Source organism: Lynx canadensis, chromosome F1 (genome assembly GCF_007474595.2).
Source record: "Lynx canadensis isolate LIC74 chromosome F1, mLynCan4.pri.v2, whole genome shotgun sequence".
In the NCBI taxonomy this organism is placed as follows: Eukaryota; Metazoa; Chordata; class Mammalia; order Carnivora; family Felidae; genus Lynx; species Lynx canadensis.
Window position 1 is genome coordinate 25,172,891 of NC_044319.2, and position 13,576 is coordinate 25,186,466.

Genomic DNA, 13,576 nt, shown 5'->3' on the forward strand with positions numbered 1-13,576 from the left:
TTAGGTCAGCTTGACCTGTTCAACTGGGAATATCTATGTTCCTGCCACTTGGAACCTGCTTCTGGCTGCTTCCATCAGCCCTCTGCCACTTGGGATAAGCTCTGAGATGCAGGAAAATCAGTAGCGGCTTTGTCTGTGCATGGCTAACCCTGATTTTGACCAGTAGTGCTCATCTACCAATGCAAGCAACCAGCAAATAGCTCTGGCAGACCTAGGGAACTTCCAAATCAGACTGGAAGCTGGAAAGAAATCTGGTGGGCAACCGTCCATGTTGGAATCACAGACTCAAACACAGTGGCTCCTGTACACTTTCACTGAGGTCTTGACAGCTCCCCAATCCCATCCTGGCCACATACTGAAGACCACTTAGAGCAGGCCTGGCTTTGTCACCAAGGAGGAGCCCGCAGAGCTCCGGATTGTCAGGGGCTGGTAGGTACTGTACTTTGATGTGCATTCTTTTGGTTTAGTCTAATGCTTCTTCATTTGGAAAGGGAGGCTGAAGAGCTTGTTTCCTTTTTCAGAAATACATAAGGAGAGAAACTGATTTAGTCTGTTAGGGTGTGTGTGTGTGTGTGTGTCCCCAGAATGGACTCTAAACTCAGCAGGGACCCACACTGCCAAGTGGGCCTCTAATGGCCAGTCTAGTACACGTGCTCAGCACCCTACCTGGCTCCAATGAAATGCTCAATCATTATTGCTGTTACTACTCCTCATGACAAAACCCAGAAACACCTCACACCCTCAGCGAAGTTCACATCCCTACTTACATGTTTATTTACTTTTAAGAGAGACAGAGAGAGAGACAGACAAGAGTGCAAACTGGGGAGGGGCAGAGAAACCAGGAGACACAGAGTCTGAAGCAGGCTGCAGGCTCTGAGCTATCAGCACAGAGCCCAATGCAGGCCTCAAACTCACCAACAGAGAGATCATGGCCTAAGGTGAAGTCTGATGCTGAACTGACTGAGCCACCCAAACACCCCAAGAATCATTTTGTAAATTGTTTATGCTCACCCTGCAGGCTAGAGCAAGGACTTCCAGAAGGCAGGCCTGTGCCTTTTATACCTCACAATCCCTAGTCTGTGCCTGGCATAGTGCAGAGACTCAATGATGGTGGAACACCCGTGATCGCTGTCTTAAAAGCAGCTTATCTCCACACCCGCAGGATACATTTAAACCTATAACGTTAACTGAATAAAGGAGAAACTAGTATATAAATAACTAGACCATTGAGAAAACATGATAAAGGCTATGACAGAATCAAAAAGTATACGGGATGGGGCGCCTGGGTGGCTCAGGTCATGATCTCACGGCTTGTGGGTTCGAGCCCGGCGTTGGGCTCTGTGCTGACAGAGCCTGGAGCTCTCCAGCTCAGAGCCTGGAGCCTGCTTCGGATTCTGTGTCTCCTTCTCTCTCTGCTCCTTCCCTGCTCTCACTCTGTCTCTCTCAAAAATAAATAAAACATTTAAAAAAGTTTTTTTAAGTATACAGGGGTTTAGAAGAGGGACTAATTATTCTAATCAGGGAGGCTGGGAACAGAGACTTCGAGGAGGAGGTGGATCTGGAATAAACAGGATGAAATCTTGCACTCCTCCCTCCCTTGGCCCTTCTCTTTCCAGGGAGTTGGCTGCACCCTTTGACAAATGTAGGCCAATACGTGAAGCCCATGATTCCTCTCCTCTTTCAGTGGACTCCATACTATTTTAGGGCTTCAGTGGGTAGTGCTTCCATCTACACTGACCCCCTTCTTACTACTCCTTTAGGCCTTGCTGGATGGGAGCTACAATTATACTAGGGTTAGGGATGCTATGGGTGATACATTTTCTAGCCCCTCAAGAAAGCGGCTTGTTGGGGCGCCTGAGTGGCTCAGTTGGTTAAGGATCCGGCTCTTGGTTTCAGCTTAGGCCATGATCTCATGGTTCCTGAGTTCAAACCCCACATTGGGCTCCAAGATGACTGCACAGAGGTGCTTGGGATTCTCTGCCTCTCTATGCCCCTCCCGTTTGCACGTGTGCTCTTTTTCTCTCTCTCTCAAAATAAACTTAAAAAAATGAAAGAAAGAAAGCAGTTTGTTGCTTTTCATAAAATGCTCCTAAAATCCTCTTAGAGAGAGAGGTGGAAAAGAGATGGCTCCTAAATGTTTTGACCTTCACAACATTAAACATTTATTTTCTTGTTTAAAAAAATGACTTTGAGGGGGGCCTGGGTGGCTCAGTCAGTTAAGTGACCAACTTTGGCTCAGGTCATAATTTCATGAGGCTTGTGAGTTTGAGCCCCACATGGGGCTCTGTGCTGACAACTCAGAGCCTAGAGCCTGCTTCCGATTCTCTCTCTCTCAAAAAATAAACACTAAAAAAAAATGACTTTGAGAAGGCAGAAGATCTAATAAGGCCAGGCCTGCATTTTTTAAAATTCTTTATTTTTGAAAGACAGACAGTGAGACAGAGTGCAAGTGGGGGAGAGACAGAGAGACAGGGAGACCCAGAACCCAAAGTGGGGTCCAGGCTCTGAGCTGTCAGCACAGAGCCCAACGTGGGGCTCGAACTCATGAACTGTGAGATCATGACCTAAGCTGAAGTTGGACGCTTAACCGACTGAGCCACCCAGGCGCCTCCAGGCCTGCATTTCTGAACAGCATTAATGGCTGGGAAGAGCAGAGGCTGTCCCCTTTGGAGGCACAGAAGCGCCCCCCAGACCAACTCAGGGATTTCAGATCTCTGCAGCCCTTGGCTCAGTGGCTCCAATCACAAGTGAACCCAGTGAAATTACCCAGAGCTGTTACCATATTTGTCACAAAAGCATCCCAACAGCAGGGCTAAGGTGGGAACAGGATGATAATCCTCTCTGGGAACTTTACTCCCTTCTCTGGTTTCCCACCCTACTCTCTCTCTGTGTGAAGTGTGGGTTTATGTAAATAGATGCAGGCACCGTCTCAGCTAGGAGGAAGTCACCAACAGTAATGGAAACAGTAAGACTGGATGATTCTTATCCCCACTGGATGGCCATTTCGGCCATTTGGGCCTGTTGCTCAAGGAAGTGAGAAGTGGCACAAGCCAGTTCACTTCCAAAGGCTGGCTTTCCATTGCGTGTGTCTTCCTTCATGAGCCCCAAGAACACATCTCACTGCTGGCCACCTCAGGGTTGTATGATCCAGAACCAAACACCAGGCTTGTTGAAGTCACTCCCCGATTTAACTCCAATTTAATACCTTAATTTCAATTCCCAGGGGTTCAGATTCTTTGCCTTGGGCCCATGAGTTTCTTTTCATAAAAGTGCTTAACTTTCTTCATACTGTAGAAGCTCTGTCATTTATATTTGAAAGTACACACCATAAAAAAGGGGAGAAGAACCTATGCAGGATCTCTTTGGATGTTATCACTCTTATTAGTTTGATACTTTTCTATTTGCAAATACATAATAAAGCATTTTCTTAAATAAATATGGTCATATTTATTGGTACTATAAATATGTACCAAAATGGTACTATATATAGTACCAAATATGGTGTTATATTTTCACTTAGCATGCCAAATCGAATTATTTCCCCACATCTTTAGATATTCTGTTACTAGACTGGCTATGCAGCATTTCATTGTATGAATGAACAGATTAATTTAGCTAATCCTCTACCCTTGGACATTTAGTGCACCTGTAGACTACGTAAGAGGACAGAATGTTTATCTAATTATTTTTGCCACCAGTCACGGCCCTGAGTGGGTGCAGTTTGAAACCGTATGTAGACTGTATCTCTTCTCTTAGGGGAGAAGGATAACAGAATTCATTTGAAGTGGCTTTTCAGAGAAAAATCTCTATTGATGTTCATTTCCTCTCCTGGTGTATGACACTAAGTGAAAGGTTCCCTTTATTTGAGAATACAGAATCAAAGGGGCAGGTCACGAGCATGCCTGTCAGAATATCTGATATTCTTTTTTTTTTGGCCTTTTACATATAACTCTCAGTATTCAAAACCAGATGAAAGTTATGTGTGCTTTTGGCAAAATAACTACTTGGCTACTTCAAAACTCCTTCAGCAGGGAAGTATTCAGGGACCATAATTGCCCTGCCTTGCCAGAAAACATTCTGTTCTGAGAATTTGGGTCATGTAGTCTCTCAACACAGTTAAGAAAACAATACTCTACACAATTCCAACTCCAGCGGTCCAGGCCCTTTCGGACTGGGGTAACAGGTCTGTTTTTACCAGAGGGTGATGTGAGGATTCCTGTGATGAAGCCAAAGGCATTCTGGGGAGGAAATAGTCTTTTTCTTGACATTTTGGCCAATCTGAAATGGACTTTCTGTTCTAAACATTGTACTGGCCCAAGGGAAGGAGTGACTTCTCGAAACAACTAAGGAAAACAAACGTCTTGTACTCTTGTGTAGAAAAAGATGAGAACTGAGGAGGGTAGAGAAAGACCTTTCTCTCCAGTGACATGGCTAGGGGCAGTGTGTTAACCTTTAGGATCTTGGTCTCATCAACTGTACAAACGACATTGTAGTTCTCTCCCAGATTAAATTGGAACATGTACAGGGCACTGGGTAGCTCAGTTGGCTGGCTGAGCGTCTGACTCAATTTCAGCTCAGGTCATGATTGAGCCCTGCATTGGGCTCTTTCCTAAGCATGAAGCCTCCTTGGGATTCTCTCTCTCTCTCTCTTTCTGCCCCTCCCCTGATCATGCTATCTCTCTCTTCCCCAGAATAAATAAACATTAAAAAAAATTGGAACATGTACATTAAAATGCCCGACATGATGACTGACACCTAGTATTTAGCTCATCAGTGTTAGCTTCTTTTCCTAGTGAAATAACAAAATGTACTATTCACTGTGCTACAGGCTGAAGACAGAATGATGAATAAAAAACACGCTCAGTCTTTGCGGATTGCTGGGTACTCAATAAATATCCATGGAATAAGGTGAAGCAGCTGCAAGCCTGGAGGGAGAGACAGGTAATGAGTACCGTAAAAGGCATGCACAGGCTGATGTAATGTGTAAAGATGTACACAGGCTGACGTGGAATCCCAGGGGAAGGACTCTATCATTCTTTTTACAGAAAATGGTGAAGAAGCACCAGAGGATGGTTTTGATGGATGAGTAGAAGTGCTCACGTGGAGTAGAGGGAGGGGAGGATGGTGGTAGAAAAAGGCAGAGGAAACAGAATGAGTAAAGGCACTGAGGGAAAAAACTATGAGGTGTTTGGGGGACCAGAAATGTAGCAGGAGAGGTATCCGAGAGAGTCTGAGCTTGAACTTAGATCAGTTCATCTCGGACTTTAATGTGCTAAAGAATCATCCAGGGATAGTTAAAATGCCTGTCCTGATTCAGTTGGTATGTAGTAGGGCCTGAGATTCTGCATTCCTAGCAAGTTCCCATGGGATGTAGAGCAAATAGTCTGTGGATAAGCAGTAAGGCTTAGACAAAAGGGAGTCAGCAGAGATTCTTAAAGAGGACGTAATCAGATTTATTTATGAGGAAGCTCACTGTGCTACAGTGTGCACGCTGGACTGGGGTTACAGGTGCTTTTACACATTCTTACGGGACCACTGCAGTATCCCTCATGACATAACACCAGAGAAGACTCTTTGAATTTTAATGGGCTTTGGAGAGGATATGGCTGAACTCCCTCTCTTTACAGAATATGAAAGAGAACTTTTAACATGTGACAAGACCTCCTTGGGGTCAGACAGCTAGTTGGTGGTAAAGCTGGGGGGGAGGGTCAAGAACCCAGACATTCTAACTAAAACCCACCTAACCATGTTCTTTCTGAGAACTTCCCCATTCCATAACTTTAACTTACATTCAGCATTGAATCAGAGTATTTCTTGGACTTATGAAGAAAAAAGGATGCAGGGAAGAGCTCTTTTTCAACCACTCTCACTCATGGAGACTGTGGCTTACTTTATGAGCCAGGTTAGGGAAACACCCATGATGTCAGGTCACCAGGCAGAATTTCCAGGTATTTGATTCCACATGACCCTTTTTTTTTTTTTATCTCCTGGAAACATGTCAGAAGTTCACATTCCCCTGTAGGCAAGTAGGCAAATGCCCACCTGTCCTCGGTGGGTGCTCCAATCTTGCCTTGTACCTACAGGAAAGCTTGGATGGGGCAGGCAGAAGAAGACAGTGGAACTAATATAACTTATATGCTTACTATGTGCTATGCCCTGACATACATTTTAATTTTTTTTTTAAGTTTATGTATTTATTTTGAGGGAGAGAGTGAGAGTGAGCACAAGCAGGGGGAGGGGCAGAAAGAGAGGGAGAGACAGAATCCCAAGCAGGCTCCGAGCTATCAGCCCAGAGCCCCACACGAGGCTCGAACTCACGAACCCTGACGTCATTACCTGAGCCAAAATCAAGAGTCGGAACTTAACCAACTAAGCCACCCATGCTCTCCTTAATTTAACTTAATTCTTAAAAAATTTTTTTCTTTTTAGTTTATTTTTTTGAGAGGGAGAGCATGCACATGTAAGCGAGCAGGGAAGGGCAGAGGGAGAGAAAGAATCCCACTCTACAGCTCTACACTGTCAGAACAAAGCCTGACGTAGGGCTCAATTTCACAAACTGTGAGTTTACAACCTGGGCTGAAACCAAGAGCTGGACACCTAACTGAATGAGCCACCCAGGCACCCCCAATTTCACACATCAGGAAAGTGAAGGTTCTAGAAAGGAAAAGAATTGAAGAAGAGGAAGAAATAGAGAAATGGAGACAGGAGGGCCAGAGATACTGGGGAGTGGAGAAGGATCCAGAAAAGCAGAGTCCTTTATCTCTAATACATGGGGCTTGGTGTCCTGGGAAAACAGTGGAATGGGGAGGAAGAACACATTGACACTCCAGTGAGTCCCAAAGGAACAAATGAGACTGTTCAAGAGGTCCCTTCTAGGCTGAGGGGTCTGATGAAAAAGGTTAAAGCAGCATCAACCAGTAGTCGTGTTCTGAGCTTGCAAACAGGATCCTAGTCAATAACAGGAAGTGAATCCTGCCTGCTCATGCAGTCACATGATTTATCTGTTTTATGGGGCCAACAGTGGCTAACACACAAAGAGCTGACTTCGGTCTTTCTTCGAACTTGTGGAAATGGAGAAGCAACAGAAAAAAACTGCTATGAATCACTGAATAATCTAAATGCCATCTCAGCAAGAATTCGATTTAGACCTAGTTAAAGACATGATTTTTCAGGAAACTGAGAAGATGGAGGTTTTGAACTCCAATAATCTGAGGGAAAACTGTGATATGGCCAGCTCTGAATGAGAATACAAAGTCCTAAGAAATTTCACCTTTTTTAAAGGGGAAGGGTTAAGGTTTAAATTCAGCAACGTAAGACCAAAAAAAATAAAATGCCGTGCATAAAAATATCTTAAATGCCCCATCATCTTTTCATCCCCATCTGATGCCACAACAGTGGTTCAAACAAACTTATTGACCTAAGTGCAAAGTGACCCTGTGCTGAGCACCATCATATGGATGACTTCACTTGAACACCTGTAAGTCCACCATGCAGGTGAATTACCATTGCATTTTATAGAGAAAGAAAGAAGCTTTAAGAATCCAGAATTTTGACTGTTTTTGGCAGACTGACCCCTCCAACAGGTCAAAAGCATTTAGATCCAGGTGGATAAATCCCTTTTTGGTTAAAGCCAATGTCCGGGGAGGAGTTACACGTTGCATGTGGACACCTACGGCACGTGACCGTTATCTGCTAGGACCGAGCAAAGGGCCTGCCATAACATTCATCTAGGAGCTAAAATACTTGTTTGGGTAAGGAGTTCTCAGCAATCATCTGTTGTTACCTCGAATTCCTGCAGGCTGCCAACATTTAACCAATGCTGAAATGTGATTACAAACATACTAAGGGGTCCACCTTGCAGCTAACTTCCCCACTTTCCTCAAGGGAGGGCATTTTAATCACATCTATGAATAGCCTGGGGTGGAATCATGCAGCTTTCCAGGGACAGGATCTAGAGGGGCCAGGTCAGTGCTAATAGCAAATCCTGCTAAAATGAGATTCTCCTCATCCAGTTCCACTGGCCTTATTTGGGAAAGCCAGGGCTCTGATGAAATTCAAAGAGAATTTACTTTCTGGAGCTACAGATGCTGGGAGAAAGGCAAGATGCCACATTGTACCTTCTCTCTTCCTGTTCAGTCTGTGACACAGAGACCTCTTCTCTGACTTGGGGTCAGAGACCATGCGGGGGGGGATGACTGACAGAAGCTGCCATTTGGCAACAGTACCACAGAGGTGCACAGTCTAAGTGACTGCTCGTGTAGAGGATTTCTGTCCATGTTGCTGGAATGAGAACAGATCCCCTTAGGTCCCAAGTGATAGTTACCCATGCTCAGTCATTGGCGTGATGGTTGCAGCAACAAGACCTTGAAGTTTCTTCTTCCGGGAGGCCATTGAGCTGCTGAAAAATGTCTGCAAAACATACGATATAATTCCTCTCCTTCTTCAAGGAATGCCAATTAATGATCAAACTCCCAGGCAAAGTCCATTCCCAGCTTAAAATTGTGAAAAATGCTTACAAGTACACAAACACACAGAGCAAATGAAGAGAATGTAAAATGTAGAGCTTAATTTTGCAGACAAGGAGATTATTTTTAAAGACAGGAGCGGGGGGGGGGGGTGACAAGTGTTCCAGGAAAATACTATCAGAAAGGCCTCCCACTTTGTCTATACAGGTGATTCAGGCAGTCTGAAACCTCACAGAGAGGGGGTACATGACAGCAGGCCCAAGAAAGAACATCAATTTAACTCAAGGAGATCATATACACACACACACACACACACACACACACACACACACACACACACACATATATATATCTTTCTCCTGACCATATTTCAATTTAAGTAATAGTAATTTTATACACATATAACATAAAACATATGTATAAAATTATATATATTATCCTATATATATTATATACATAACGTATTGTATATAATATACAATATATATTTTTATATATATTATATATATATTTATATATATTATGTATTATATATAACATATATACATTTTATATATAATACATTACATATATAATATATAACATATGTAATATATAATATATAATTATAATATATATTATATATGATATATATTTATATCATATATAATCTATAATTATATGTAATTATATAATTATATAAATTATAATTATATATCATATAATATATAATACATAGTTATAATATATGTAATATACAATGTATGATAATATATAGCATATATAATTATAATACATAATATATACAATATATACAATATATAATATAAATAATATATATACATAAATACTATTACTTAAATTGAAATATGGTCAGGAGAAAAGAGACATTCTTTTGTTTTTCCATATCTTCATTCTTTTAAGGAGAAGCTCACCTAAAACCAGCACTTACAGTCTTACGGCTTCTGTGTGATCTACTTAACGATCTTCAGATTTACCTATGTTTGAAAATTCTAATTTTGACTAGTTTTGCCCTGTTTTCCTAGCTCTAGTAGACCATGCACACTGTATCATAATTGTTTATTCATCTCTCCCCCACTAGACCAAGCTCCCTAGGATAAGGAATACATTTCATTTGCCTTTGCTTTTCCTGCACTGAGTAACCTGGTAAGACATCTTGTGTTCAATTAAAAAGTGATGAATATGTAGGTAATTGAATGAGGTGTTCAAATTGTAGCTGGATAATGACTTCCACAGACAGGGTGATCATGGCTGAGAAAATCAACCTGACTCCACTTATGTGGGGCAAAATGATCCCTCCCCATCAGGCAGAGAATACACCTGTCTGTACCAGTGTAAAAAAGCCAAGAGGCTGTCGAAAACAGCCAATGAGAGGCAAGAGAGTATCGTGGTTAATAGCTTGGATTCCACAGGCTGACTGCCTGGCTCAACTCTCAGCTTTTCCACTTACCTAGTTACAGAACTGTTATTTTTTGAACTGTAAGACACAAAAATGTGAAGCCATGAATGCAAAGTCTTAAAAATTGAAGAAGAAAATAAAATATAACCAAATAGTATTTGGTGACAATTAGACAAAACATGGTTGGCTTAGAGCAAACACAGTGATGTCTATAGGTAATGGACAAGTTGGGGTATATTACAGGTCTGAGGTCACTGGCACATTAAAAAGCCCAGTGTCCACTATACTTAAAGTTGACCCACACAACGTAACAATTATCAACTGTTTCATTTTGTTTGCTCTTTATAACTGTTAACCTCATTTCCCCAAATAGGAGCATAAACTTTACAGATTACAAAGATCATATCTTTTACTTCTTCTGTCTCTTCCAAGAGTTCTGGGTCAGGTGAGCCCTTCAAGCCAGAAACAGGACAAAACAAAGACATGAAAGGGCACACTGTGGCAAAATTTACTGCTTTTATAGGAAGCCAACGTGATCCCTTCCCCTTACAGATACGTCCCTAGCAAGACTTGCTCCTGAAATTAAGCCCAAATCCTTCAGGTAGTTTTGTTCTGTATTGAAGGGCAATAAAGGGGAAACTTATGTGATATACGGGATACTAGGATTTTTCTGCCTTGTCCTAGTTTGAAGATGAGACCAAAATCCTGTTGGGCGTTTTGAGACAAATGTAATCACCTGGCCCATGGGGAAAACACAAGGCCAATAACATAGGCCCATCTATCCCAGAGAAATGTCTTTGCATTAAAGGAGATGGACGCTATGCCTGCTGCGTATCTCCACCGGGCACTCCTGCAAGCATTGAACTCAGGACACCTCAGACTGAACCTGCCACCTGTCCCCTATGATTGCTTCCTTTAGTCCTTACAGTGGAGGAGGTGGAGCATCAGCTCTGGAGTCAGACATCATGGGTCTGCATCCTGGCTCCACCAGTTCCCAGTGGGGTGAGCCTGGAAGTGTTATTTACCTTCTCTGTGCTTCGGTGTTCACTCCTGTTAATAACAGTAGTCATATTTCATAGGTTGTTGAGAATTTAATGAATTCTTGTAGAGTGATTAACAACGGCGCCCGGCACATAGCAAGTACAGTATGAAGTCGCACCAGATGGCTACAGGACATTAGCAAGTATTCTTGCCTCTTATCTTCCTTCCCTGCCCCCTTACTGCCTCTCTCATAACTTACCCTTTATTACCTCTTATCTAGACCAACGGGCACAACCCCAGGTCTAAGAGGCCCAAAGGGACTCAAGAAGGCTCAAATGATAACAGTCTCAAGAGCTAGGGTCAGCACCAAAAGTCTAATTCAAACAGTGCTAGGCTGTTCACACTAGACTTCGGTATTCTGAGCTTTTAGTTACATCTATTTCACACTTAGGGCAGTTACAGATACTCTTAGGATCATCAGAAGCTTGGATGGGTAGTTTTATATATGGCTTTGATTGAAAGAAACAAAATTGAGTGCATGTAAATGCAATTTGGTTACAAAATCTCAAAAACATAGAACCTGTAGAGATGTGGGGTCAGAGTCAGGAATTCCTACCTTAATCCCCACTCTCCTCCTCCAATCCAAATAGGCTTCCAGGTTAATCTCCTGGAAGCACAGACATTTCTAAGCCTGCCTTGGCCCAGCTCAGAAAATGCTAATGACTTCCCCTGGCTTCAGTAGGAGAAATGCCAAACTTCCTGGTCCAGGGCTCTGTATAAATCTCTTCATGCCTGAAGGGCACTAGCTCAAGTGTTCCCTGTTGCTCCTACCCACCTTCTCCCATCTGGCCTGCTTCCTTAGGTTCTCCCATCTGGAATGACTATCTCCCACTTCAGCCCCTTGAGTCTAGACAACTTTTAAAACTCACTGTACAAGTTAAAGAACATTCCCTGATCTCCCAAGAGGAAGACAATTTCTTACTCCTCAAAATTCCCTCAAACACTTGCTTTTCCTTAAAAATGTTACATGTTATTAGCAGGGTGGTTTTGGCTCCTCTTCTACAGCGTCAGCCACCAGGGAGCAGGAACAGCTTCAAAAAAACCTGTCTCTGCACAGAGCAGTACACGAAAAGACCAAAATTTGCTGACTTTGTGAATGCTGAATTTCCAGGAAGAGATGGGGGCAAAAGATCACAAAAGTAATGATTGACATTTTGTACATTCAAATTTTAAATAAACTTGTTAACGTCAAGCTTTGGCATTCTTTGTAGCTTGTATCAAAAGCAAGTGGTTAGAATGTTCTCCACCCTAGGGCTCAATGCGAATTTAGAATGTTAATAGAGATGCTGGGGAGAGGATATTACTCTTGAAATCTTGTATCTCTATCCACCAACACTTAGTACAAAGAATTCAAGTCAAATCCTCGGAAAAGGGCAAAGTTAAAAAAAAAATCTCTGGGCGAGACGGAGGATGCAACTCTGGGCATGGTGAATGACTCGAGAAATACGCGCAAAAGAAGAAAAGAAATGGAGAAACGAAAGAAACAAAACCAAAACGCAGAAACATAACCAAGTTCCCATAAAATGAAGGCATTGGGTCAAATGCAATGATAAAGTCTGCTCCACTCCACAGCTGACTCAGCTCACTGAAGGGTCCTTGGAGAAGGCTATGCAGTCCGGAAAGAATCCAGGGGAGTGGTCCCTCTGTGCAGACCCCTGCCCCAGGACTGGAGCGTGTCGCTTTAGCACTTCCTCCAGCCCCACGTCCCAGCTTTTCTGCCTTCCCCTCTCCTCCGGGCCTTCCCCTCTCCTCCGGGCCGTCCCCGTCCCCCCGCCCCTCTGCCCTCCTGCCCCCATCCCCGGGTGGGGGGCAGGTTTCCCTCCGCCCGTCCGCCCCGCGCGGACGGCGCTCACCGGATAAGCCCGGGTCTGCCTCGGTCGCGTGTGGGCCGCCGCCGCTGCTGCCGCTCGCCGCAGTGCCGCGCGCCGCCCCGCGCCCCCGCCGCGGCCTTTCTCTCCTCCGCTGCCGCGCGGCCCCGCACCACGTGCCTACGCGCCCGCGCAGAGCCGCGCGCTCCGCACGCCCCAGACGCTGAGCACACGTGCAGTTTAGCCTCCCTCCGCGTTACCTGGGGGTGTGGGCGAGGCGCCGGGACTGCGAGCTTCCGAGCTTGCGCCTCCCGAGCCGCGGCGCGTGCTTACGCGTGCCCAGATTCCGCGGGGCAAACTCTCCCTTCCCCTTCAGCTGCGCGGGTCGTACCGCTTGCGGATGCCTCCTGGGCTCCTGTTCGCTTTAACTTCTGTCCAGGGCTCGGCAGCAACAGGTACTTCGTGGTTGTGGGCTTTGAAATTTGGGCTGCCGGTTCCGAAGCGTGCTGAGAACCCTGCCTGCCAGTCGGGGATCCTGTCTGTGCTTTTCAGGCTGGTGCTGCTGCCCCAACCCCGCATGCCCTCATGTTCAAAGGTGATGAACGGATATTAAAATTGGATTCGTTTCTAAAGCGGTAGCTTTCCTGCGTATTCTGGAGAACAACTGAAAGAGTTTTGAACGGGATAATTATTTTTAAACAAAATATCTCTACTTGTAGGAATGTCAAGAGTTTACTTTCTAGTGTCACATGCTGTGCTAATACATTAGAAACATAGACAAGTCCTCAGGTTTCTCTTGTTAATGTGAGTTATCCTCAATTTTGCATAAAAGACAATGGCCTATGCTTAATTCATTTAGGGAA

General features: G+C 44.0%; 1 protein-coding gene across 4 annotated transcripts in view; it reads right to left on the minus strand.

Annotated features, from left to right (window-relative positions):
- Positions 1 to 13,044, minus strand: part of NPL (N-acetylneuraminate pyruvate lyase) — a 39,145-nt gene extending 26,101 nt beyond the window's left edge. For 2 of the 4 annotated variants that reach the window (XM_030302425.1, XM_030302427.1), the window contains exons 1-2: positions 12,759 to 12,839; positions 8,324 to 8,409 (exon numbers count right to left, since the gene is read on the minus strand). In XM_030302425.1, the coding sequence (XP_030158285.1) occupies positions 8,324 to 8,391 (68 nt within the window). In that variant the 5' untranslated portion in view covers positions 8,392 to 8,409; positions 12,759 to 12,839. Of the gene's footprint in view, positions 1 to 8,323; positions 8,410 to 12,758; positions 12,863 to 12,973 lie in introns of those variants that run through there. The other 2 variants (XM_030302424.1, XM_030302428.1) reach the window with 2 other exon arrangements.
- Positions 13,045 to 13,576: the final 532 nt, after the last annotated feature.